Genomic DNA, 26,561 nt, shown 5'->3' on the forward strand with positions numbered 1-26,561 from the left:
AGTGCACCTACCTTGTCTGGACAGGCAGGAACCAACGCTGCTGAAGTCTTAAGCGAATCACAGTTGACAATAGAAACCGTCGGTCACACAGTGACACTGCATAATGCCTAAGAGCTTACCCACCTATTACTGCTTTTGCCACACCCCGCATACATAGATTTGATATATTTATTTTCATTAAACAGGAAAGTCATTCTTGCATTTCATCATACATCACTGCAGGCAGTAAAGTAACCAAGTTAAAACATCAGAGCTTCGTTCCACTGTATTTGCAGTGCATTCCAACCAGTCCAGATGGAGGACCCTTAAAATGATTCCAATGCTGCTCTCAAATCTCCACTGTGTGCGAACAACACTTTTACTAAGTGAGTTTTAGAATTTACAGATATCTAAGTATTTGGCTTAGCAGGGTATCTCCTCAGTAAACACTGGCAAACTAAACATTTAAAGAAAAGCAATCACTGAATTCAAGATTTCCATTACTTTGTGAACATAACTGCATGTTTAACAGCTGCAACAGTAAATAATCTGCATTTGTAATTCAGGCTAAATTACAATTTGGAAAAATAAAGTGGTTTCCACTGTTGGAGACCTGGAGTGTCTGTTTCTCCAAAGATGTGGCTTTTCAATTGTAAAATCTGTTTATTTTTTGTCAACTTTCTGCAAGACCTTAGCTTCACATGACACAGATTGGGCAATTTGATTTGAAAATGCACTTCACTAACATTTGATCACCCAAGGGATTGTGATTGTTTTGAGCAGCTTTCCCATGAGCCTTCATTCTGCCTTACTGGCTATTCTTACAGTTACAGAGGACTTCATGCGACCTTGATCCACATTACCTCAGATCACCCCTAGAGGGCAGTGTAACCGTTTGTGTCATATTAAAGTGCTGTGCAGGCGTCAGTCAGGGGCGCAGAGTCATCTTAATTTCCATCGGGGTGGGGAGTTCTCAGCACACTGAATGTCTCCAAAACTTTAAAAGGAATGTGGAAGAAACTTCCCGCTTAAAACATTAAGAGTCCTTGGTTAAATACGTTTTTTTTTTTCTTAATCGCTAACAGTAGGTTCTCAGTGCCAAAGAGAGGTTTTGCTCACATCCAAAGTGGTCTTCCTTTGGTGTTAGATTTTCTTCGGTCCTCTGAGTGATGGAAGTGACTGACAGAACAGGAGCTTCTGTCAGTAGGTGTACCTGGACAGTGGCGTGTCCTCCATCAAATCATCCTAAATAAGGTGATTTTAAAAAACATTATCAGTACTCCACAGAGCATAATTCAAAATATGCGCTCACTTGCCACTTCATTAGGTATACCTCCTGTTGGAGAAATATCTAATGACCTAATCACAGTGCAGAGACTCGGTGCATTTAGGGCAGGGGTGTCGAACTCCAGGCCTCAAGGGCCGGTGTCCTGCAGGTTTTAGATATTACCCTGGGTCAACACACCTGAATCAAATGATTAGTTCATTACCAGGCCTCTGGAGAACTTCAAGACATGTTGGGAAGGTCATTTAGCCATTTTAATCAGCTGTGTTTGATCAAGGACACATCTAAAACCTGCAGCACACCGGCCCTTGAGGCCTGGAGTTCGACACCTGTGATTTAAGAAACTGTGACTGTGACATGGTTGTTGGCACCAGATGGGGTGGGCTGACCTTCAGAAACTGCTGATCTACTGAAATTTTCCCACACACACATCTCTATAGTTTACAGAGAATGGTCCAAAAAGGAAAAAAAATCCAGTTAGTGGCAGTTCATTGGGTGATATCTATAATATCTTGTTGATGTCAGAGGAGACTGCCCAGGCTGCTTGAGTCATACAGGAGGGCAACACTAACTGTAATAACTCTAATAAAAACTATAATAAACCACTTGTTACAACCCAGGTGTGCAGAAGAGTACCCTGTGGGTTAAGAAATGGAAACTGAGGCTACAATTCATACAGGTTTACCAAAGTTGGACAATAGAAAATGTGGAGACATGTTGCCTGGCCTGATAAATCTATATCTGCTGCAACATTTTGGATGGTAGGGTCAGAAATGGTCAAAAACAACACGAGGGATCCACTGTGCGTTATATTTTTCTTTTTCAGTCTGCTGCTGGTCGCGTTATGGTGTTGGGGGTGTTTTCTTGGCACAATGTCACAGACTATCTGAATACTGTTGTTGACCATATCTATCCCTTTATGATCAGAGCATATTCATCTTCTGATGGCTGCTTCACACAACACATCATGTCACGAAGCTCAAATCCTTTCAAACTGGTATCCTGGCAATGAGTTGTCTGTACTCGGATGACCTTTACAGTCATCAGATGTCAGTCCAATCAAGCACCTTTGGGATGTGGTGAAACTGGAGATTCACATCATGGATGCACAGCTGATAAAGCTGCAGGTTTATCAGCTGTCATGACAATATGGACCAAGATCTCTGAGGCATGTTTCCAGGAATGTTTTGTTGAATCTAGACAAAGAATGAAAGCAGTTCTGAAGGCCACAGGGGTCCAGCCAACCACTAGCAAGGTGTAAATAATGAAGTGGCTAGTGAGGATCTAATAAAATATATGAAAATAATTTTCAGTTTCTCTTACCTAAGCTCTCGAATATTTTTAATCAGCTAAACCACATCTCAAGAGTAACCCCTGATCAAGAAATAAGCTAGCGGCCAAGTCACGTTCCAATATGTCATCTCTGCTTGCAGTTGATATTCTAATGCCCAAGTTCATCTTGACAGTGAAGGGTGTTTAATAAAAGATGCAGTTATTTGGTATTTGACTTTCATAAAGTTTGGGGACTTCTAAGATGGAGATTTTTAAAAAAAAGTGGTGAAAATGGTAATGCAAAGGTACTAGACTGTATCTTACCATGGGTAGGTCCTGCAGACGATGGAACTCCGGGTGGTTAGTGCGCTGGCGGAACTTGAGGAAGAGGACGACAAAGACGATAGCTGTGGTGACAATAAACACTGACAGCAGACCAGCCAGCAGAGGGTCTAGAGGGGAGCTGGAACGGTGACCGGACCCCTCTACACGATAAAGAATTTGATATGATATGAAGAAAATAAATTAGGTCATGGTAAAGGAAGCTTAAGGCAACACCCTCATCACACTTAGCACCTGCCAATCACCTTACCTTCACCGCCAAATTTATTTACAGACTGGACCTCCTTGTACACTGACCCAGCAGGGGCTCCACCTGGAGATGCGGTAGCTGTGTTCAGAGATTCAGAGTGTGGCCATGTGGTGAAGGTGGGTGCTGTGGAGCTTGTGTGGTGCACTGCTGGGGCTGGCTGAGATGAAAAGGTAGAGAGGGAATGGTTGGTCAGAGGGGTTTTGCCTTCTGTAGCTGCAGGGTGCAGAGGGGTGGTGCTCTGAACAGTCGGCGCTGATGAAAGGCTCTCTGCGGCAGCTGAAAGGGGGGATGTGAGCGCAGTGCTGTATCAATTCAAAACAGTACAGATTCTTCAAACGAAATGAAATGCATTCACAACAGCCAGAGGTAACGCTGCACTGCCCTGCTGACGTTAAAGCTGCCGCGATTGTGTTTGTGCAGCATGTGTGGCCCACGCCTTGACAAAAATCTGTGCAAATTACAGAAAACCTTTGTCAGTATATCAGAACGCTGTGAATCCCGATGGCCTGCGCTTTCAAGCATCACTGCTCACACAGAGGTACTCTTGAATCAGATAAATCCACAGTCTTTTCTCCAAGAGCTTTGGAGTCTGAGGTCTCAGCTTAAAGCCACAGAACTACATTAAATAAGTAGCTACTGTTTGCTTAAGAATTTAAATATATCCCAGCGATTCCAAACAGTTGCTGCAGATTTGTCACGTGCACACCATTATGTGAATCTCCTGTTCTACCACATCCCAAAGGTGCTCTACTAGACTGAGATCAGGTGTCTGTGGAGGCCTTTTTTCACAACATAGTGGGTACGCACTGTTCATAAAGAGATGGACATGGTCAGCAACAATACTCAGGTAGGCTGTAGTGTACATGGCTCAGCTGGTGCTAAAGGCCCAAAGTCTGCCAAGAAATCCGATGCTTGTTTTCACCTTAAGCAGGTCAACTTGACTGTGTCTGCATGCCTAAATCCACTGAGCTGCTGCCATGTGATTGACTGATTAGCTTTAATGAGCAGTTGAACAGGTGTAACGAAATAAAGTGGCTGATGGTTGTTTATACGTAGAACAATAACTTTCTCTCGGTGTGGGTGTATTTCACTTCACCTCATGCACACGTGCCTGCACTGACAGTTTGGTGGGGGCTGAGAATGTGGTGCACATGGTGTGATTGACAGACAGACTGTCAAAGTACTGTGTGGTGTCAACAAAATACACAAACCACAAAAATGTTTGTGTTCTAATTGGATTATAGTGAGAATATTTTCGAGTGAGAATATTTTCAGCTTTCAAAGCGAGAAGCCTCACACAGCCTGCACGTTATTCTGCAGGGACGGGGCAACAACAAAGGGTCAAAAAGGGACAAGTGAGAGGGATCTGTCATATTGTTATTTCTGTGCTTCTCAAAGCGGTAACACGGCATCAGCTGAGTGGGTTATATTTATATAATCTATAAAAGGAATCTTTTAAACAAGGTTGCGACACACATTCTTATTCTCAGTCCAGTCAAGCGGGGGTCAGGTCAGGCGAGGAGTGTGTTGCACGAACATTGCTTGCAAAAGGGACTGTGCCCAAGAAGAGCCTGTGTTTGCAAACAGGCAGTGTTTAAGTATGTGGGAAGTTTTATTTTAAGGCTCCAGTCTGGTCAATCTAAACAGACCGGACTTGAAAATTATAGATGGACAATTATAGAATTATGATATAATCACATAATCGCACGTTCCTAATTATAAAGATGCAGCTTTTTAAGACAAGTCATCAGAGGCTGATTACCTGAAGGAGTTAGAGTACCGAGGTCTGCGTGCTGAGATGTAAGTGCTGCAGGGATTGCTGTGAACAAGTGGGTTTTAAGTACTGCATCTGTCAGAGTCTCTGCACGGACTGTTCCTTCTGTCTCGCTGAGGGTTGTGGTTTCACCCGCGGATTCATCCCTGCCTGCAGGAATACGTGCACGCTCTGGGGACTCATTCCCACGATACTCTGTCAGGTTAGAAGATGCTGAGCTTCCAGGATGATTCAGGAAGACGGCTGGTGTGAAGACATTGGGCAGAGCACTGCTTTGACCTGTAATTCGATAAAGAGAACTCCTCTTAAAGAGACTTTGACTTTAGGACCGTTTTCCAGACTAGTGATGACTTTTGTCACGTTTAGATTAACATAAAGGTATTTTAATTACTTATCAAGTGAGTGTTAAAATAGCAAAATAGTGTAAAAATATAACTTTCCCAGAGCGTGGTAAATTTTTCAATTTGAAGTTCATTATCAGTCCTGTCTCTTTCCCTTCATCTCCAAACAGTGAGGCTGGATCTGCTGGAGGTCTCTTCCTGTTTAAAGGGAGTTTTTCCTTCCCACTGTCACCAAATGCTTGCTCACCGGGGTCAGCTGACAGTTGGGATTTTTTTCAATATAATTTTAGGGTCTTTACCTTACAATCTAAGGTGACCTGAGGTGACAGTTGACTGAATCGATTTGTTTGGGTTCCTAAAAATGAAAGGGTGAAAACGTTTTGCTTTATATTTGCTTTTGCGTGTGTTCTCGAGGAAAACGACTCTAATTTGTCAGTTCATCGACTAACACATTGACGTCCTGTTCAATTTCAAGTTTCTTGCCGTTTTAATCTACTTTAGGTGCTATTTTGCATCATGACAGATTCATTATGGCGAATTACGAGTAAGCCAAGAGAGATGAGAGGAAACTCTAGAAATAAAAAAAACAAAACAAAAGGAAAGGAAAGTTAACAAACATCGTTTAACGAAGATGAAATGCAACCAAGAACCTGCAGCAACATGATCTCCGTCATCGCCTCAATCACACCAATAAATAGTTGCGTGCGGACTCGATTACGAGCCCGACTCACATCAGCGGGATGTCAGAAGTGTTCGCATCAAACACAAAGACACACAGAGAAAGAGAGAGAGAGCGAGAGAATGGCAGCTTACCTCTTGTCCGCATTGTGCCGGACAGCACAATCAACACGCAAAACACCAAATGAATTTCAATTTTCATCTCATCGGCGGCAGGCTTCCCCCTTTAGATTACACAGCAGCTCTCCTCTGTGGCTCTCTGGGGTTGTTTCCGTTACGCGATTTGACAGGGCACATCCTGGGCTCTAAAAATATCCCGAGGGAGTCAGGCAGAAGAGAAGCAGGGGTGGGGCTGGATGCGGGCGGTGTTGGTGGGTGGCACCACAAAGAAATAGATTCTAATGAGTAAAACAAGCTTCCCCGATAACCACCGCAAACTCACGCGTGGCCTCTCGTCTCGGTGTTTGTCCTTTCGGAGCCAATCATCTCTACATGGAAGTGTCCACAACGCGTCACTTTGCAGTCGCTGTTGCTCTGCTGCACCAATCACACATCAGTGCGTCAGAGGCGCAGTTGCGTGCGTCAGGAGCGCCCGTTCGAAGCGCCGTGACACCGAAGTGAACGCGCTCTTTGACAAGTTTTACTGCGCTGTTTATCACTGTGAAAACTAGTCTACCGTATCAAACAGCTGAATGTGTGTCAGTGTCTTGCTGTGGCTCACAACAAGGTGGTTGGCTCAACCGCCTCTCAGTTCCCACTGAGGTCAGCGTGTCGTCAGGGCTGAGCGCACTGCCCACCTGTGCGCCGCACAGACAGCTGAATGACCCGCTGCGTCCTCTCTCAGCGTTGTCTTGACACACTTTGGAAGACGCCGAATTCTCCTTTAATTTTTTTCCTTAAAAATTCAGGCTTTGAGTTGTAAAGGATATCCAGACGCAACAGTAAAAGAAACCTTCACCCTGTGCCAGATGGAGCCTCCAGGCAACCCGGGAGGCACCGCGGTGGAGCTGGAGTTAACGGTGGAGAATGTGGAGTCGGTAAGTTAGGATATTAGTCAAAACTCGTGCATTTAACTGGGAAGTTTGAGTTATGGAATGGAAACAGCAGCATGTTTTCCCAGGAAGAAAAAGAACTGCAGCACATTCTGCTGATATAAATATGATTTCATACCAAATTAGTGAAAAGATTTTTTTTATCATGTAAATAACTGTAGTTTGCTCATCGTAGAGAGACTGGGCAAAGTGTAGCATTTGTAATATGATGCCAGTTAGAAGCACCTGCTGTACTAATAATAACTAACACATGTGCTTTGGATTAGTTGCTGTGACAACACATTTTTCAGTAAATTCAAACAATTGGCCATCCAGCATTATTAATGATTATTAGTGGTTGTTGTACATGTTGCCCTGCAAATTTAAAGCCAGTTTTATGTGCTAAAATATTCTCGGCATATCCCTTTGACTTCTTACATCGCTTACTTTGTTCTCTGCACTGGTATGTGTTTCTCCATCCAGGCTCTCTACCAGCTGTACTTTGATCCAGACATGGAGCATAAGAATGTAGCCCAGAAGTGGCTGACCCAGGCCCAGGCCTCTGCACAGGCTTGGCACTTCTGCTGGGCTCTGCTCTGCCCTGACAAGGTCTGTAGTTTTTCCCCTCTTTACCCCCACACTTCACTTTTCTGTAACAAACATTAGGCACCACAACTTAATACAGCCTGGTTGAATGTGAAACTAAGAGCAGCCGTGTGTGAATGTGTCGCTTTGCAGATCCCAGAGGTTCAGTTCTTCGGTGCCAGCACCCTGCACACCAAGATCTCCCGTCACTGGAGTGACCTCGCTGCAGACCAGCACGAGAGCCTGAGGACGCAACTGCTCAGCCATATCTTGCAGTTCTCTTCTGGGCCTAAAATGGTGCTGACTCGTTTGTGTGCAGCACTGGCCTCTTTGGCTCTTAACGTAATTCCCCAGGCCTGGTCTCAGCCGGTGGCGGACATGGTGAGGGCTTTCCAACCGCACAAACCTGATCCTGAAGCTGGCTCTGGAGCAAAGGCCTCTCAGGACCCCCACACACATTGTCTCACTCTGCTAGAGCTTCTCACCGTGCTTCCAGAGGAGTTCCAGAGCAGCCGCTTGGCTCAAGCTCGGCGAGGCCAGCTGAGGGAGGCTCTTGCCGGAGAGTGGGCAGTGGTGTGTCCTCTGCTGCGACAGCTCATGCAGAGCCAGGACTCATCGAGTCAGGTGAAAGAGAAGGTGCTCAAATGCTTGTCTAGCTGGGTGGCGCTAGATGTGCCTTTGGGGGAAATCCAGGAACTGCTCCAGGACTGCTTCACTGCGTTGTCCGACCCAGAGCTGTTTGACGCAGCTGTGGAGACGATAGTTAACGCCATCTCACAGCCCGACTGCCAAAGGTGAGAAGCACAGCTGGATGATTAGGTGATGATGAGTGACATGCAGTATATGGGTGGATGACTCCAAACATTTGTGTGCAGGTACATTAATGCTCTACTGAGCCTGATTCCTCTGGTGCTGGGCCTCTATGACCAACTGAAGACAGCAGCTCAGGATGGGGACATGGAAACCTCACATGGTATCTGTCGAATTGCAGTTGCTTTAGGGGAAACACACTCCAGGTACACAGAGTAGCACACAACTACACACACACTCTCTGCCCTGTACCTGGGCTCCACCATTTGTCTTTTATGTCTGAAATGTTCTTTTATTTCTTACATTTCTTTCCCTGTGACAGAGTTCTGTTGGAACAGGTGGACCACTGGCAGGAATACCTAGCTCTGGTTAACATGATTCTCTTCTGCACGGGCATCCCTGGACACTACCCAGTTAATGAGACCACAAGTTCTCTTACTCTCACCTTCTGGTACACTCTGCAGGTATGGAGAGTGAAGTATTAACGTGTTGTCCATTAGGACAAAAGATTTATACTTCCTTTTTACAAAATCAGCTTGTTATCATTTTTAGGATGACATTTTGTCATTTGAGGAGGAGAAGCAGTCTGTTTACCTGCAGGTTTACAGGCCGGTTTACTTCCAACTGGTGGACGTGCTGCTTCATAAATCCCACTATCCCTCCCAGGAAGAGTACGCCTCCTGGTCCTCTGATGACAAAGAGCAGTTTCGTATTTACAGGTGGGTCTGGTGTTAATATTTTTTCTGTTTGATTGAAATTTGGAGGCTGACTTTAATAATCTACACTGATAATCTTTCTTCAACGCCCAAGACCAACTTTACAAATATGTTTTCCTGACTTTGTAGGGTCGACATCTCGGACACTTTGATGTACGTGTATGAAATGTTGGGGGCAGAGCTGCTCAGTAACCTCTATGAGAGGCTTGGCAGACTACTGATGGACCCCCAGCAGTCAGCAGTATGGCAGGTAATGCCCTGAATAACTCCTATTCAGCTGCTTAAAATGAAAATGTATTAACTGAATTTTCATAGAATGAGCTTTTGATTTACTTGTAAAAACCACACAACCTTAAAAAAGTAAGTAAGCATTACTCAAGTGATTCAGGTGCTTCAGAAAGCCATTGAGATAAATGGCAAAGAGGTTGCATTCCTCTAAAATCGTCACATACATACATATAATACATGCGTATAATAAATAAAGGAAAAAATACAGTTCAAATATTCGTACTTTATTTTTCTCCTTCTAAAACAGCTGAGACTGCTCATCTGAAAAGTTAATTTACACAAGTGGAGGCAGCAGTTTGAGGTTTTTGTATTTTTCCCTAGATTTTGATCTATCTTGTATACAAGGACCGAGTGGCAGAAAACAGGTCACAAAGCATCGCTTAGTTCCACTTGTGATTATATAAAACCATGTGTGCAGACATTTGTTTAGTTACATTCAAAATCTAAAGGCTTCTTATTCTGAAAGTGTGCAGATTTTTTGGGAGGGTCTTTTTCCTGTTGCATGCAACCCATCGGTCTTTGAAAGATGAATGACTTTGTCATGGCTTTAAAGTAGTCCAGGTGTAAGACATTAACCACCCAAACAAGAGGCAAAGTAATTGAAGTCACTTAAAAAAGAGTAAACTATTATTTTCACAGTCCAATCAACATCTACTTAATAAAAAAAAACGCATAAATAATAAAAGCATAAATTCTTTAATTACATAAATGAGTTACTCATTTGTGTAAGTCAGGAAAGCTACTGGAATTTACAGAGCAGTAATAAACCAGCTGGTCCCAGAGCTGTGCAGGAGAACTGATCAAATCAGCTCAGCTAAACAGCTGCTTCTGTTTTTCCAGCTTCTCACCCTACTCATGAGATTTTATATTTATTTTATATTATATATATATAAATTCCTCGCTCGCCCCTGCGGGCGGTCTATCCTTCAAGCTCGGGTCCTCTACCAGAGGCCTGGGAGCTTGAGGGTCCTGCGCAGCATCTTAGCTGTTCCTAGGACTGCGCTCTTCTGGACAGAGATCGCCGATGTTTTTCCTGGGATCTGCTGGAGCCACTCGCCTAGTTTGGGAGTCACTGCACCTAGTGCTCCGATTACCACTGGGACCACCGTTACCTTCACCCTCCACATCCTCTCAAGCTCTTCTCTGAGCCCTTGGTATTTCTCCAGCTTCTCGTGTTCCTTCTTCCTGATGTTGCTGTCATTGGGAACCGCTACATCGATCACTACAGCCGTCTTCTTCTGTTTGTTTACCAACACTATGTCCGGTTGGTTAGCCACCACCGTTTTGTCGGTCTGTTTCTGGAAGTCTCACAGGATCTTAGCTCGGTCATTCTCCACCTCCCATTTTGACCTCGGGACTTCCAGGTTATACTCGGCACAGATGTTCCTGTACACTACGCCGGCCACTTGGTTATGTCGTTCCATGTATGCCCTGCCTGCTAGCATCTTGCACCCTGCTGTTATGTGCTGGATTGTCTCTGGAGCATCTTTACACAGCCTGCACCTGGGGTCTTGCCTGGTGTGATAGACCCCAGCCTCCATGGATCTTGTGCTCAGAGCTTGTTCCTGTGCTGCCATGATTAGTGCCTCTGTGCAGTCTTTCAGTCCAGCTTTGTCCAGCCACTGGTAGGATTTCTGGATATCAGCCACCTCCCCTATCTGTCGGTGGTATATACCGTGCAGGGGCCTGTCCTTCCATGATGGCACCTCCTCTTCCTCCTCATTCTTGGATTTCTGCTGCCTGAGGTATTCACTGAGCACGCGGTCAGTTGGGGCCATCTTTGTGATGTATTCGTGGATGTTCGTTGTCTCATCCTGGACTGTGGTGCTGACATTCGCCAGTCCCCGGCCTCCTTGCTTCCGCTTAGTAAACAGCCTCAGGGTGCTGGACTTGGGGTAAAACCCTCCATGCATGGTAAGGAGCTTCCATGTCTTGATGTCATTGGCTTCTATCTCCTCCTTTGGCCAGCCTATTACTCCAGCAGGGTACCTGATCACGGGCAGGGCGTAGGCGTTGATAGCCCAGATCTTGTTCTTACCGTTCAGCTGACTCCTCAGGACTTGCCTGACCCTCTGCAGGTGCTTGTTGGTTGCAGCTTTTCTAGCGGCCTCTTCATGGTTCCCATTCGCCTGTGGGATCCCCAGGTACTTGTAACTGTCCTCTATGTCTGCAATGTTGCCTTCTGGCAGTTCGATCCCCTCAGTTCTGACTACCTTCCCTCTCTTTGTTACCATCCGACTACACTTCTCCAGTCCGAACGACATTCCAATATCATTGCTGTATATCCTGGTGGTGTGGATCAGTGAATCGATGTCTCGTTCACTCTTGGCATACAGCTTGATGTCATCCATGTACAGGAGGTGACTGACAACTGCTCCATTCCGTAGTCGGTATCCGTAGCCAATCTTGTCAATGATCTCACTGAGGGGGTTCAGGCCTATGCAGAACAGCAGTGGGGACAGAGCATCTCCTTGGTGGATCCCACACTTGATGGTGACTTGTGCTATGGGCTTGAAGTTGGCCTCTAGTGTTGTCCGCCACATCCCCATTGAGTTCCTGATGAAGGCTCTTAGGGTCCTGTTGATCTTGTATAGTTCTAGGCATTCCAGGATCCATGTGTGGGGCATTGAGTCATAGGCCTTCTTGTAATCCATCCATCCATCCATTCGCTTCCGCTTATCCTTTTCAGGGTTGCGGGGGGCGCTGGAGCCTATCCCAGCTGTCATAGGGCGAGAGGCGGGGTACACCCTGGACAGGTCACCAGTCTGTTGCAGGGCTAACACACAGGGACAGACCCTTCTTGTAGTCATTCCAGGCAATACATATATATATATACTCATATATATTAGGATTATCTATCAACTAAGCTAAAACTGCAAATTATTCTTTGATGACTGATGAGACTGTAAAAGTTGTTTCACCTGTAGTAATGAACCTGCAGTTATTGCATATGTGTGTTAACTAAATTGTAAATTAGTTCACAAATAGATTTGGTTGTTTCAGTCTGTCCTTCTATAAAACTGTGATGACATGGTGCCGGCCTCTTTAGTGACCCATTCTTGGTGCTTGCTTCTTAGAACAAAAATAAGATCTTCCAGGTGTCCATCTGGGGCAGATATTAGTCTTTCCCTTTGACCGAACCAAAGATTTGTGCTCAGCTGAGCCATCTATAGAGAAAGTGACTGACACTGAAAGAGAAAATAAAACTGTAAGGTAGCATTGTTAATGTTGCAGAAGAAAGGACAGCCTCCTTGCTCTCTACTAGAGCCCACACTTGTTATCTTGAGTGTTCAAGGACTTCAAAGCAGTATTCAGAGCTAACTGTAGCACAATTCACCATGATCCACTCCTACTTCATTAAGCATTAGGAATAGAGAACTGAAGTAAATAGCATGTTTCACTGAGTATTAGGGATATTGTTATTGTTTTAATTATTCAGTTGTACTTATGATTTAGAAGAATAAGTCTGCACCTTTATAACTGCTGTGAGTCAGACCATTCAAAATAATCTCATCTTTTGAGCCTTATAGTAGCCTTATAGCCTTATATACATAAGTTGTTTTAACAGATCTATTAAACATATTACAGCTCCTGAATGTGTGGCTTGCTATCTGACTGTGTGTGTAACAGACTGTTTGTTTCTATCATCTCAGCTTAGTTGGGTTTAAGAGCTTTTACAAACATCGTGTTTTACCAGTTGTTGAAGTAAATTCTTACTTTATTTTTATTCTTTTTTTATTTTGATTGCTGTGTGTCTTTTTTTTTTCAAATGACAAGTTTTATTGTCATATGCACAGTAAAGAGACATCCTTTACTGTCCACAACAGATGCCAAACAGAAAAATCCACATATAAAATAGATGAATACAATAAATGATCATTAAAAAAAATTATAAAAACAGCAAGAAAGTTTAATTATACAAATAAAATAAAAGAATCTGAGCTGCTAAGCTATTTCTATATTTATGCAATTTGGAATGCTTCATGTCGTCTCTAACACTAGACTTTGTTTATTTCCATCTTCAGGACACTGAGGCGCTGTTGTTTGGCTTCCAGTCCATAGCTGAGACCATAGACGTGAACTACTCTGATGTTATTCCCGGTCTTATTGGTCTGATCCCCAGAATCAACATCAGCAACATTTTGCTAGCCGACACTGTGATGTACACAATAGGTACAGTGTATGTTCAGACACCTGCATGATATTGTCCTTGTTCATGGTAAAAAGTTATGCCTATTTTAAAAGAAAATTCTTATTTTCTCTTTTTCTTGTTTGGTCTGTGGAAACAGATCTTTGGTTGCTCGGCTCTCTTTTACGATCGTAGATTTGTGACTGTGATTTGGGTTTATGCTCAAACGGAAATTTAACATCCCTCGTCGAACAGGCTCACTTGCTGAGTGGCTGGCTGACCACCCGGTGATGCTGGGTGGCATATTGCCTATGGTGCTTCAGGGCCTTGCAAAGCCAGAGCTGTCTGTGTCTAGTGTATCTACACTGAAGAGGATCTGCAGGGAGTGCCGGTATGACCTCGGCCCCTACGCTCAGGACATCCTGACGGTGTCACAGGTCAGACACAGAGGCATACACAGCAACACGTAATCAGGGTTTTTAAACCATGCGGTGATTTGTTTACTGTGCTTTTGTAGGATGTACTGGTTAAAGAAGTCCACAAGGTGAGTTCTTAACCTTAAACAGTCACAGTTACTTTGAAACACAGACCATATCACCTCCCTGTCTGAGGGTGGAATTTATTATGTGTTTGTTTGTGTGTGTGTGTGTGTGTGTGTGTGTGTGTGTGTGTGTGTGTGTGTGTGTGTGTGTGTGTGTGTGTGTGTGTGTGTGTGTGTGTGTGTGCAGAGCAGCCAGTGCATGTGGCTGATGCAGGGTTTGGGTTTCCTGCTGTCTGCCCTGCCATCAGAGGAGATTTTAGGGAGACTGCACTCACTCATCACGCCTCACATCCAGCAGCTGGATGCACTGGCCCAGCAGGAGGTAAATGTAAAAATAATAATAATTATATGCTTTAGTAAATTGATGTTTAAAAAAAAGAAACAGGAAGTGCTGTAGTTTACAATTCTTTGTAAATACAGTTGAATATAGAACATCCTGAAGCCTTTGAGGAAAAAAATAATAGCAGCAGTATTTGTATATTTTCTACAGAATATTAGTGTCTGGTTTATTTTGAGTGTGTTTGTATATGTGTAAATGTGGGTGGGTGGGGGTAGTATTGTAATAGTCTGTAATGGTTTATTCCAGTGTTTACTGTATAGGGTGACCAGTCTTAATAACACATAGCAGACAAAACACCATCACTTACCTATTAGTATAAATTCTCAATGTTAAGTCAGTGCAATTTGAGTGAAACCATATCGATATGCAGTCATGTGAAAAACTAAGTCCATCCTTAATACATCCACAGGAATTAAAGTGACAGGTACTGCTAAGTGCTGCTAATCACATCATCATGTGATTAGCTGATCATCAGCAAGTGTGAGCACCTCTATAAAAGCAGCAGGTTTGGCAGTTTGCTGCTTCTGAAACATTCAGGTGTGTGTTAACACAACGGCAAACACGAAAGCAGCCAGCAATAATCTTAGAGAAGCAATTATAGCTGCCCATCAAGACTATTTCCAAACAATCTGACGTCCGTCATTAAACAGTCAGAACGATTATTCACAATCTGAAAAAAATGTAAATCTTGTAAAGCTGAATTTAACAAACCAATGAAATAATAGAACAATGTCCTCATTCAAACAAACAATGTTTGGCCATAGAGCACATCATCATGTCAAAAACCAAACACAGTATATCAGCACAAATACCTCATACCAGCGCTAAAGCACGGTGGTGGAGGAGTGATGATTTAGGCATGTTTCACACCTACAGGACCATGCAGAAGTCAATGAACTCGTAGGTATACCAAAGTATTCTACAGACAAATGTGAGGCCATCTGCCTGACAGCTAACGCTTGGCCCAAACTGTGTCATGCAACAGGACAATGATCCCAAACACAGCAGCAAATCTAAAACAGATTAAGTGCAAAAGGAAAGAATCAAGATGCTTCAGTGTCCACAGGACTGCAGAGAGTCCTGTGGACAACTTCTTTGTCACATCATTGTATTAAATGCCAGGATGGGGTGCAAACACTAATCAACAGTGAAGACTCTGCATTACATGATAGATACAGATACATACAGTTGTACTGATAATTATACTGGTAAGCTTCTATTATATACAGCATAGTACTGTATTTTTTTGGCAAGTCTCGCTGCCGGTCCTTTATTTTAACAGTGAAAATTCTTACATTGTAACTGATACAAATGTGATACTGAATTAACAATTACAGAAGAGGTGCTGGTGCCTACGAATTGTTTGGGTGACCTTGCTGTTTTTTTAATGCTGGTGACAATTTGGTCTGAAGTAAAATAGATATTAGTGTGATTAGTTTGATTAGTTCATCATTTACTTCATGAGAAACAAGAAGAACTTTCTGTTTTTCTGAAGCAGTTCTGCATCACCTGGAACTTCTGTGTCTGAGTGGTTTTTTTTAATTAAAACTGATGGGGGCAACCCCACAGCTGTCATCACATTTTGATTGCACTGTTGCACAATCCTGCGTGAATGTGACATCAGCGTTTTTCCACTCATGTCCCCCCCCCTCCCTCCAGTTTAAAGCACTGACAAACAAGTGAAAACAGTGATGAAAGTGCACAAACAGTCATTTGTTATATAACATATCCACATTTAGAAAGAGTAACAATGCTTCCTTTGCAAATAGAGCACAGCAAGTAATCCAGAGTTGTTAGAGTACAGATAAAATGCATTTCGATGCGCAGTTTGTCAGTTAAGATGTTAAAAACATCTTTTCACACTCAGATACTTAGCACAGCTTTTACAGTAACAGCAGCAGCTTCACTCTGACACTTGACAGTTACTTGTCCTTTATTTTTTAAGCTTTTCAAGCTTTGTGCTGTACATATCAGACCCATGTACCTTCTCTCTCCCCACAGCTGAATCCCACTAATAAACAGAGCATCATCCACATTGTGGGGATGCTGGCCAGTCTCTTTACCACTCTGGACATCAATAGGCAGGCAGACTGCTTAGAGGGAGCAGCCAGTTCCAGACTCCCAGTCCCCCAGAGCATGCAAAACCCAGTAAGTTCAGAGGAAAAACAACAGCTTGATTAGCAGAGAACAGTTAGAAAACCCACTATGCCTGTGGGTACAAAGTGTCTAAGTTCATATATAGAACTTTTATGCTAATATTTTTAAATTAAAAACTATTCTTTTCTGTTTTTTTGTAAACTTAGGTGGTCGTTGTGCTACAACAAGTCTTCACTTTGATCCAGACCATCCTCAGCAAATGGCTCCATGACTCGGAGGTGGTAGAGGTAGGAGGGTTTTCACCTCTTGCATAAACGTGTGTATGTGTGTTTCATGACTCACACATGCCCACTGCGCCCCCCTCTACCAGGCAGTGTGTGGGGTTTTTGATAAATCAGTTCGAACCCTCCTACATGATTTTGGACCCATGGTTCCTCAGCTGGGAGAGATGCTGGGGGAGATCTATAGCACCTTCCCACAAGCCTCGGCTTTGGACCTGGCTCGGCAGGTACACCTCCGCATACACAGGCCAGAGTTAAAGTATTACTCCTCTGACTCTGACACAGACTCTCACAGGCTCAGATGTCAGTCTCTTTGTTTCTGTTTGTTTTAAAGATGGTTCACATATTTGCTGGAGAGGAGCATCACATCCCTCACATCAGAAGCCTCACTGAAGTGTTAACATCCACCACGCTCACTATATTTCAGCAAGGTAATAAGAGGCTGCGTGGAAATGCACCTGTTTTGAATCAGGGCTTTTCTTACCGTGTGCTTGCTCGGCAGGTCCGAGAGATCATCCTGACATTGCTGAATCGTTTATGGACCTTCACGCCCAGGTTGGTGGAAGCCGTGCGAGTTTAGGAGCGTCTAAGAAATTCATTGTTTGACTACAACACCCATGTCTTCTCGTCTGTTAGATTCTTAAAAGGAAGCCTGATTTGTATCTGTCTGAGCAGTTCGATGTGAAAGCACTCTTTTACTGTGGTGAGTATCACCGCATGCTCATGAAAAGAAAATTTTACATTGTTTTTACAGTTCCTGCAAAAGTGCCTTTGTGTGAGTCACTCGCTGAATCAGTCATGTTTGTCTGCAGGGATTCTGTCACTCAAGTTTCCAGAGACACCCACAGTAAAAGCTGCCAGCCAGTTCTTTGTAAGCTGAGGCAAAAAATGTGCAGACTTTCATATAACATCACGTTTCTTGTCAGAACTGAATTTCTCACCTCGTGTAACTAACCTTTTCTACCCTATTCCTGGCAGACAGAGTTCCTGAGTCGCTGTAAAGACATGCCCTCATTTGGTGATGTGTTGCAGAGGGATGGAAAGCTCCTGACAGAGACCGTTCTGCAGGTAAACTAGTGACAGTATCGGAGCGTCCACCTCAATTCGTTAAACCCATGGGTTTCTTTTTTCATTCTGGCACTGAATTTGTCTTTTAATGCTAACATATTGTACGTTTTTCCTCCTCTCTCAGGCGGTTGGAGGTGAGTCTCCCAGCAGTCTGACGGAGCACTTCTCTGAGGTGCTGCTCAATCTAAGCAGGCACTGCCCGGCCCTGCTGTCTCAGTGGCTCAAAGAAACACTGCAGACCCCAGGGTTCCCCTGTGCCCAGCTCACTGCAGAGCAGAAACACACCTTCAGTCAGCAGCTTCTAAGGTAAAGTACAACACCAAGTGGTAGAGAAGTATTACCTATCCGGTTAATGGACAAGTTGTTTATTGTTTTGTAGTTTTTCCTCTGTTCTCCACCACCGTGGTTTCTAAATCAGTCAAGATATGACTCAAGAGCAGAGGTTCAGCTTTAATTCGAGGGTTTAACAAATTTTGAATGTAACCAGTGGTTTGCGCCTTGTTGTAAATCCTCTGCATTTCCACTCATGAAAGTGTGTCTTGATTGTAGACATTGAGAATGCTGTCGAGTTGTTTTTCCTGACCATGAAAGTATTTAGTCATCATGCACTTTGTCCTTTGTGGTCTTCTGGTGTCGGTTAGCTGTCCAGTGCATTCCTCTGCTTTTTAAAAATAAACCATACAGTAGATTTTACACCTCTCAAAGTTGTTCTCTCTCTGATAGCTTTATTTAAGTTTTTCAGCCTAGTGGTGTCCTCACCAACTTGCACTGACGTATCCTTGTGCTTCATATTTAAAATTACAGTCAAAAGATATAAAATACAAAGTCAACTTCAGATGATCTGTCTGCTTCATTTGTCATGAAATAACAATGAAACAAGCCTCACCTGACCAGGATACTGCTGTCAGTCAGTTTCCAATCTCTCTTTGAGCCTCTAAAAATGGCTGTAATTAATAAAACATTTATAAGACCCCTCGAATTAAAGCTGAAAGTCTGCCCTTTAATCACATCTCTGTTGCTTGATTTAAAATCCACTGTGCTGGCGTTCAGAGGCAAAACTGCAAAAGCTGTATCGTCCAAGAGATCATGGACCTAAGTGTAATGTTCATCGATGGCAAAATGGAACAAAACAGATTTTTTCCTCTTTAGTATTAAGTCTTATTATCCTCAGAAAAACAGAAAATGTATATTATTCTTTTCAGACTTTGCTTTTGCTATGATGAAAATAGTAAAATTATTCAGAAACTAAATACACAAAAGTCACCAGCAAAGTTTTAAACATAAGCAGTTATGGAAAAACTGCTGCATGATCAGTCTGCTGATAACACAGGTAACAGTTTCAGCTCGTTTCTGCTGGTCTAACATTTAACCTCATGTAACACTGAAACATCAGCATTAAGGATGCTGTACATGTCAGGCACTCTTATGTGGACTCTAGCTGTAAAATATTAAGTTACTTCTGGATCTGTATTTTTTATTTCAATCAAAACTAATAATAAATAATTGTTAATAACAAAAACTTTTTAAATGTGTTGTCTGTAGTTTTGCTGTGTTACAAACTTGTTTGATTCCACGATAAAGACACAAAAGTATCGGCATGTAATGTGAACGCATTCGAAACATTACTGATGCCAAATTAGGATGTAAGACATGACTTTATGATATTTGGCCCATTTATAAAAAGACATTTTATGATCAATGAGCTTTGGAGATGATTTCAAATACAAATCTGTCCAACAGCCAAATCTGTTCTCTTTTTTTTCCCTCTCTAAGGGAACAAACCAACAAGCGTCGCGTTAAGGAGATTGTGAAGGAGTTCGCTTTGCTCTGCCGAGGTCCGCAGGGGTCTGGATACTCAGATTACTAGTCGGAGCTGCCAGCGTTGCATCCGACTTCCTCGCCGGGTCTTTGAGAAAGGCCCACAGCTCATCCTCGTTTTCAGAAACGCTTTGGTGCTAAATGAGACTTAAGAAAGTACGACTGGAAAACAAGACGCTCCCACAGACACACTGAGTGGACACTTATAAGATAATCGAGTCTCTGTGCGACATATTTTTTAATAAAATATCCAAAGCAGGATAAAATGAAATAAGAGTCAGGGTGGCATTTTCGTATCTATAGGCAGGAATGCGCAAGGTTCCAAACCTGTGCTTCGTGTCTATGAACACTGACAAAACAACAATAAACACATGAAACTCTGCTGCAGCCACCTGAGCAACCGGTCGTGTTTGTTCACTTATTTGTGGTTCCCTCTTCTGTTGCATACTGCTGTAGATCATATTCACACATTATCTAACGAAAGAAAACCACCCAGGTCAGGCTTTATCTTCTCTCTGTTACAAAGGAGCGCCTCTTAAAAACGTCTTACATTACATTACTTAGCTTAGAACTCTTGCACAGGTGTACTTCTGCTGATAGATAAGAAAACGACTTGATCACTTTTCACAATGGGAAAAAACAAACAACAACAAAAAAAGAACGAGATCAACTTGATAAGCAGACAACAAATTGTGACAAAAGACTGCTGTTTCTGTGTGTGTGGGTTTTTTTTTCTGGAATCGGTGACATCACTGTGAGGGATGGCAGTTGTCCGTCGAAGTTTTGCCTCCATCCTTTTGTAGAAAAGGATGAGAGTTTGTGCGGCGAGGCTAGTCTGAGTGTCGTTGTTTGACTCTGTGTATTACAGCCACACCCCGGCAGGCTCCTCCAGAGGACCGTCCCGACCCCCGGGCCGTTTACTATCGTATTCTCGTGAAGAGGTTAAGTACTGACTTTGATTCCTGGGAAGAGAAATTCATCAAAACAGTGTGAAGCACATTAAAATGCATCAAGTTTTACTCATTTTCAGAAATTAAGAATATAAAGTTCTCGGATAATTTACTCTACCTTGGTACAGCGCGTCTTACTGAAGACGTTCCAGAATCGTAGTGTCTCGTCTCCCGCTCCTGTGACGATGGCCTCCCCGTCTGGTGACACAGCCTGAGAGGGCAGAAAAAATGTGGCATGTGAGAGATTTAACAGGACAGTTACAAAGACAGTTTTGAGATCCTTTAATATTCTCAAAATGTTTTTGATTTACATGCACTGAATGCAGTAAGAACAACAGCACAGGCATGAGCTTTAACTGGTGCGAAGACATACTATAAAATCAGCTTCTTTACTTATATAATACCACAAATTACCTCTTTATTACTGTGAAAAATAATGCAACAGTGAAGTGTGGAATTCACTAATGGAAGCAGACCGCAGGATTTAAATGCATCCCTAGTTTAATGTCCATTAAATGTAACAGAGTGATTCTTGCACAGTTTTACTTCGGCATGTTGCTGCACACTGAATTAAAATGTATGCAAACGCAAGAAGTGTGTAAGTTATCAAAGTGCAACTATCTAGTGATTCGTTTAGAACGTGTAATCATACCAGATACAGGACTCTGTAGGAGTGTCCCGTCAACTTGGCCACCTGTGTCAGCGATGGATACTTCCACACCAGAATCTGGTTCTGAGAGTAGCCGTGTGTGCTCACCTGCAAACAAAGAGCAGCATTGCAGTTACCACTTTGCAGTTGGATGCTTCTGCCAAGCATTCAAGGGGGAGCTTCCAACCATGTCCCATCCTGATTTATTGTATAATAAATATATAAATTGATGATTTTGTAAAAAAAAAATGTAATAAGCAAACAGCACAGATCGTCATCAGTTTAGCGTCTGATGCGGTACTGATGTTCCTGAGTGGAACGGCACTTAAACATAAGCAGTGTATGAATTCTTGATTTTTTTTATGCAGTCATAGTGATCTTTGAACAGCAAAAGTAAAAAAGGAAGTTATACTTAAAGACTTTTTAAACACCACTTTTATTGGAGATTATGTATCGGAATAGGAGCAGGACCACGCCTCCAAACACGAGGTTCCCCTAGTTCTGCAAGCTGATCATTCTCGTTTATGTGCCCCTCCCTCCCTCCTTGTTCTCCATTCTTCAACTTCTTCACTTCTATTTAGTGCATGGGGATCTGCCAGGCCCGGGAGCCATCGCCAGTCCCCTTCGATTCCTTCCCCAAACCGCAGCTCCATTCATGTCAAAGCTTTCACTTTTTCCTGCTAAAACACTGTCAAACATAAATGAGGACGTGGGCCCAGCTAGTGAAATGAAATTTCAGACCACATTTGGATGGTTATGCTCTTTCCAAGAAAACACCAGTGTAAGACGATAATATTGGAATTTAATAACATACTGCAGAAGTCTTTATTAGTTTGAAACACCTTCAACATACTGCTCACTTCAATTTGCAACCATCTCTGGGCGTCGAGCGTAACTAAGCTGTTTTAATTCAGGGTTTTGTCATGTGTGCACAGTAGAAACGCCTTTCAAGTATCATGTAATTCAATACAAAACCAACACCAGCTAGTATGAAAACTGACCATGACTCAGCACATCAGGGGTCGCAGTTCCAGCTAAACCGAACGCTGCATTACACAACATAGGTGCAATGTGCGCATTAGTAACTGGCTCTATATTAAGCTGTCCAAACGGGATCTGATTTGCTAATTTAATATTTGAGCTACTGTGTTCACAAAGTGGGTCTAACTAGCTTGATGACATTATCTATAGCCAGACGCTGCTGTGCTGACGTCACGTCTTAGAGTGTTGGGCAGTGCGTGTCTGCGTCTCCTCACCAGTTCGTTGGCGTGTTTGGACCAGGCCAGGTTGCAGACCTGGGAGCCGGTGTCTGTGCTCTGCAGAGCCTGACCCGTCAGCGTGTTCCAGAAACGCAGGCAGCGGTCGGCCGTGCCTCCGCCTGACGCCAGCAGCCCGTGTTGGTGCGGAGACCAGGCGATGGCCTTCACTGCTGCCAGGTGGTCACTGTACTGCTGCACAGGGAGAAGGCTGGAGCTGTTCCACACCAGTAACTGTTCAAAAGGCAGGAAGAGGTCAGTAAGGAGAGCTTTGAGTTTAACTCTTTCTTCCATAAAGACCCTTAATGACAAGTTTTGACACCACAGTTTATGCCAATAAAAACATGCTGTGGCAGCCATTAGAATCATTTCCATGGGCAGAGACCACCCTCGATATTTTCTAGTGTAAACCCAGTCAATTTGTTTTATAAGGAGGCAGAAATATAAAAGAGACCACTCAGTTCAGAACAAAAATTCAAGGGCTACTCCTAGAAGAGGCTAAAGAGGTACGAACAGCTGCTTTAAAATATATAGATATCAATACAGCTTGAATTTGCTTACTTTGATTCTAACCTAAAATTTTCCTTAAGTATGTGTTCTGTTTTAGTCGCCTCACCTTGTTGTCGTTGCCTCCAGATGCAAGGTGCTGGTGATCGGGGGACCATTTGAGACCGCACACTTCCTGTCTGTGACCTTGCAGCCTTCTCTCAGCAGAAGGCGGCGTTCTGACGTCCCGCTGTAGGATCACTCGGTCTCGACTGCCAGAAGACAACTGCTCCCCATTCCACGCCAGGGCACCTTGGGCACACAGGGTAGGTTCTCTTATTCTCATGCCCCAGATAAAGAGAGCTGAGCATGAGCTTAAAGGCTCAGAGCGACGGTTGTTCCTGAAACCACTACCAGCAGCAGGATAAACGGCTTCTCAGCGAGAGATGCACAAATCACATTTGACTGAATTCACTTCGCTCCTGCTCGGACTGACCTACTCTGGCTGAGTGGCCCTCCAAACTGGTCAGCTTCCTCCCTCCTGCTGCATCCCACACCTGAACGTAACCTTTGTGCGTCCCGACGGCGACCAGGCTCCCCTAAAACACGAGCAACCCACACATTATTGTTCTCCTGTCTGTACTCTCCTCTCTCGTGCCACACACAAGCAGCAGTCGCTTGCTCACCCTCTCGTTCCAGCACACTGACGTAACAGAGTCTCCGTCCACTGAAAGGTCACACAGCCTCGTCACCTGTTTGAACACAAAAATAAGCACTTCCAGTACTCCTTATCTGCAGCGCACCTCTTTAAAATCTAACCCACACCCCCACTTACCTGGCTAGTGCAGGCACTCCACAGGTACACGCAGGCTCCCAGGCCGACACTCAGCAGGTTGCCTGCTGACCAGTCCACCAGGTTGAGGTAGAAGTCATCCTGCAGCTCCGGAGCATCGAGCACTTTGAAGGGGATCTTGGAGATCTTTCGGGCTGGTTTGCGGGGAGAGCGGAGCAGCTTGTGACTACAAGAAACAAAACATGGAGATGTTAAACCCCTCTTCATGAAAAAAGCATGGCTCAAACACCTGATGAGTGAGCAGTGTGTGTGTGTGAGACATTTCATACCTTTTGTTACTAAGTGGAGAAAGGGAGTATGGTGAGACTTCATTGTCATTATCAAAAGGCACTCTCTTAGTGTGGACAGTGTACTGCAGAGAGGAAGCAGAACCACAGTTACAAACTGCCACCAGGTTTTGGTACGGACGTTGTCTCTTATGGCCAACTTGCATGTGAGTCAAAAATAACAGCATAATACATGCGTGAAATGTTTATGACAGCCGGATGTAAATATCACACTGACAGCCCATGGCAGGAGTCGCTTTAAATTCACTTTAATGGCCACCCACACCCCCGTTGTCATTTACCCTAAAAAGACTGTGAGAGTCCTGCGAGAGGACTGCATGCCGCCGGTCTTCCGTGTGAGGGTCTGGCACCGTCTCGATCCCGGCCCCCAGCAACTCATTCCTCAACAGGGCAGCATAGGCCACAGCATCTGGAGAGGCGGCAGTGAGAGCGGTGATGAAAATGCTCGTGTTAGAGGTGCAGATCTGGACTTTAAATGATTGTTATAACACATTTACATAACAAATAATAATAAAGACTTCTGACCTTTGCTTGAGTCTGAAGTGGCGTCCTTTGCTTTATGGTTCTGACTGGGAGAGCGACAGTTCTCCTGTCAAGAAAGTGAAAGGTATGTCACCACTGGCCTGGATTACTGAGCTGTCACTGTTAGTTTAACCAAACGAACACCTCTCACATTGGCATAGTGGAAGTTGATGCTCCAGTTGCTTCCAGCTCGAGTAGGGATGAAGCGGTCCCCTGACTTCACACTGACAGGACTGCAGGTAGCACTCAAACACTAGGATGAACATAAGAGATAAGCAGTCCACTAAAGATCAGTGCTAATAAAAAACAGCACACTCACACGAGAAGACTCTGCCGCCGTGCTGAAACGTGTTAAATATCGCTCTCTGTTCCTCACCTTGGTCAGGCGGGCCTCTGCGGGCAGGTTCTGGTGGTTGATTTGCCTCAGCAGCCGTCTCTCGTACTCTTGATCCATTTCTTCGGGGATGACGAGCAGCAAGCCCCCTCTGCTGCTCTCCCCGCCCCCCTTTAAACCTCCGCTCCCTCCCGGTAAGGAAATCCGCAGTGTATCCCCATGTCTGTGTAAGAAACGGCTCAGCTTATTTCACAGCAGAACCCATCCAGAACACAATGTGCGCTATCCAAAGACACGCGCACACACGCACACACACAAGTAGCTTATTCGGCTAACAAACCAAACGGCCTGGTTAGCCTGGCGTCATCGTCTAAGCTCAGCTGGTTTAAACATACACGACTGAAAAGCCAATTCTGCTTACGGCGTTCAAAACTAGCATAAAGCGGGTAGATATGAAGCTAAAATAAAATGCTTCAGGGTGTGCTAATGACAGCCGCACCGTTGTCATGGTATCATGCTCGCGCACACAACAACCAATTTACAAGCAACGCACATCAGCTGACGACTGTCATACCGACTGACACGGCGGCTCAGGTGACCACATCAAACATCATCTCCGTTTGAAAGGATCGGCGCTGAGGCCGGAAGACTTGTTGTTTTCTTCCAAAATCAAAAAAGTAAAAACAAAAAAAAAGAAAAATAGCGGTACACCCAAACGCTAACGGGACTCGGTGGTGTTGTTTATGTTCTGGAGCAAGATGGCGACAGCTGTAGAAGAAATTCTTTGGTTGACTTCTGCTGTCTGTGCAGTCAACGCAGATGACTCAACAGCGACGCCCGCTGGCGACAGATGTTCACTGCATCGTTGAAGCGTAGCTTGTGATTCCTCGTAAGGACACAAGATGTCGCTGTTGCACTGTAAAATAAAATTACCCGACTCTTTGAGTTCCCAATTTCTTTGTTGTTCTTGTTGTTGTTGTTATTGTTCGGGGTTTTGTTGTTGTTTTGTTTGTTTTTTTCCTTTTTAAAATAGATTATATGAAAGATTTAAGCGAGAATAGTAGGGAAAACAAAAAAAGAATATTGATTAAATGAGTAAAACCTAATTCCAAGAGAAACAACACCTTTAACTTTATTTTATGCGTTTTACGCATTTAATCATTAGTCATTGTTAATCTGTCTCCCCCTCTTTCACCTGAGCTCGGTTATGCCAGAGGAGTCTTCCTATTCTTCCTGTTTTTTCTTCCCACCGTCACCAAGTGCATCAGTTAAATTTAATTTTAAAAACATTTTCTTTATTCTATTTATATTTGTTTTAACTGTCACTTACTTAAACGTGCACATATTAAGAAGGAAAATGCAACTTCTTATCTCACATTGGTGTGTAGACACCAGAGAGCTATGTATGAGAATAATTCTACAGATCTCAATTTTAACCAGTTTTTAAAGCATACTTCTCGTATTCACCAGCTGCATGGCCATCAAAAGTTTTTGGGTCAGGCTGTCTGAGTATTGATAGCATATGCTTGGCTAGGGGCCCCTGTGTGAAACTTCAAAGTGAAGTAATCTTACTTTTTTTTTTTTTTTACATCCCTTGCC

The 26,561-nt window shown here is 43.7% G+C and overlaps 3 protein-coding genes across 3 annotated transcripts; 1 reads left to right on the forward strand and 2 right to left on the reverse strand.

The window, feature by feature from the left end:
• Positions 1–154: 154 nt before the first annotated feature.
• Positions 155–6,424, reverse strand: LOC146367252 (uncharacterized). The gene is made up of 5 exons (XM_084911540.1): positions 6,057–6,424; positions 4,891–5,181; positions 3,129–3,404; positions 2,861–3,021; positions 155–1,224 (listed from the first exon to the last, which is right to left on the reverse strand). Exons 1-5 carry the CDS (start codon positions 6,121–6,123, stop codon positions 1,180–1,182), a joined length of 840 nt encoding a protein of 279 aa, XP_084767666.1. The 5' UTR covers positions 6,124–6,424; the 3' UTR covers positions 155–1,179.
• Positions 6,425–6,582: 158 nt separating this feature from the next.
• LOC146367253 (importin-13-like) lies at positions 6,583–20,021 on the forward strand. Its single transcript, XM_084911531.1, has 21 exons — positions 6,583–6,958; positions 7,436–7,561; positions 7,691–8,331; positions 8,413–8,553; positions 8,670–8,811; positions 8,900–9,066; positions 9,193–9,313; positions 13,377–13,524; positions 13,736–13,917; positions 13,998–14,024; positions 14,209–14,343; positions 16,363–16,509; positions 16,665–16,745; positions 16,829–16,966; positions 17,074–17,170; positions 17,242–17,294; positions 17,376–17,442; positions 17,552–17,610; positions 17,718–17,807; positions 17,932–18,113; positions 19,581–20,021. The coding sequence occupies exons 1-21, from the start codon at positions 6,890–6,892 to the stop codon at positions 19,672–19,674; spliced, it is 2,907 nt and encodes a 968-aa protein (XP_084767657.1). The 5' UTR covers positions 6,583–6,889; the 3' UTR covers positions 19,675–20,021.
• fzr1b (fizzy/cell division cycle 20 related 1b) lies at positions 19,845–25,775 on the reverse strand. The gene is made up of 14 exons (XM_084911535.1): positions 25,537–25,775; positions 25,005–25,185; positions 24,780–24,881; positions 24,632–24,695; positions 24,388–24,515; positions 24,089–24,171; positions 23,802–23,985; positions 23,653–23,718; positions 23,463–23,565; positions 23,097–23,278; positions 22,481–22,714; positions 21,228–21,332; positions 20,694–20,786; positions 19,845–20,587 (listed from the first exon to the last, which is right to left on the reverse strand). The coding sequence occupies exons 2-14, from the start codon at positions 25,080–25,082 to the stop codon at positions 20,546–20,548; spliced, it is 1,464 nt and encodes a 487-aa protein (XP_084767661.1). The 5' UTR covers positions 25,083–25,185; positions 25,537–25,775; the 3' UTR covers positions 19,845–20,545.
• Positions 25,776–26,561: the final 786 nt, after the last annotated feature.

Source organism: Perissodus microlepis, chromosome 18, assembly GCF_051167445.1.
Source record: "Perissodus microlepis isolate ML-2025 ecotype Zambia chromosome 18, ASM5116744v1, whole genome shotgun sequence".
NCBI classification, from domain to species: domain Eukaryota; kingdom Metazoa; phylum Chordata; class Actinopteri; order Cichliformes; family Cichlidae; genus Perissodus; species Perissodus microlepis.

Excerpts from the sequence above, each read along its gene's own strand:
- LOC146367253 (XM_084911531.1), top strand. The coding sequence starts at position 6,890 with ATGGAGCCTCCAGGCAACCCGGGAGGCACCGCGGTGGAGCTGGAGTTA. Across the intron at positions 6,959-7,435 it reads CGGTGGAGAATGTGGAGTCG|GCTCTCTACCAGCTGTACTT; the intron begins GTAAGTTAGGAT and ends TTCTCCATCCAG. Across the intron at positions 17,171-17,241 it reads GCTCACTATATTTCAGCAAG|GTCCGAGAGATCATCCTGAC; the intron begins GTAATAAGAGGC and ends CTTGCTCGGCAG.
- LOC146367252 (XM_084911540.1), bottom strand. The coding sequence starts at position 6,123 with ATGAAAATTGAAATTCATTTGGTGTTTTGCGTGTTGATTGTGCTGTCC. Across the intron at positions 3,022-3,128 it reads AAATAAATTTGGCGGTGAAG|AGGGGTCCGGTCACCGTTCC; the intron begins GTAAGGTGATTG and ends TTTATCGTGTAG. Across the intron at positions 1,225-2,860 it reads GTCTGCAGGACCTACCCATG|GATGATTTGATGGAGGACAC; the intron begins GTAAGATACAGT and ends CACCTTATTTAG.
- fzr1b (XM_084911535.1), bottom strand. The coding sequence starts at position 25,082 with ATGGATCAAGAGTACGAGAGACGGCTGCTGAGGCAAATCAACCACCAG. Across the intron at positions 24,882-25,004 it reads CAGAGGCCCGCCTGACCAAG|TGTTTGAGTGCTACCTGCAG; the intron begins GTGAGGAACAGA and ends TGTTCATCCTAG. Across the intron at positions 23,279-23,462 it reads GGGCCACTCAGCCAGAGTAG|GTGCCCTGGCGTGGAATGGG; the intron begins GTCAGTCCGAGC and ends TGTGTGCCCAAG.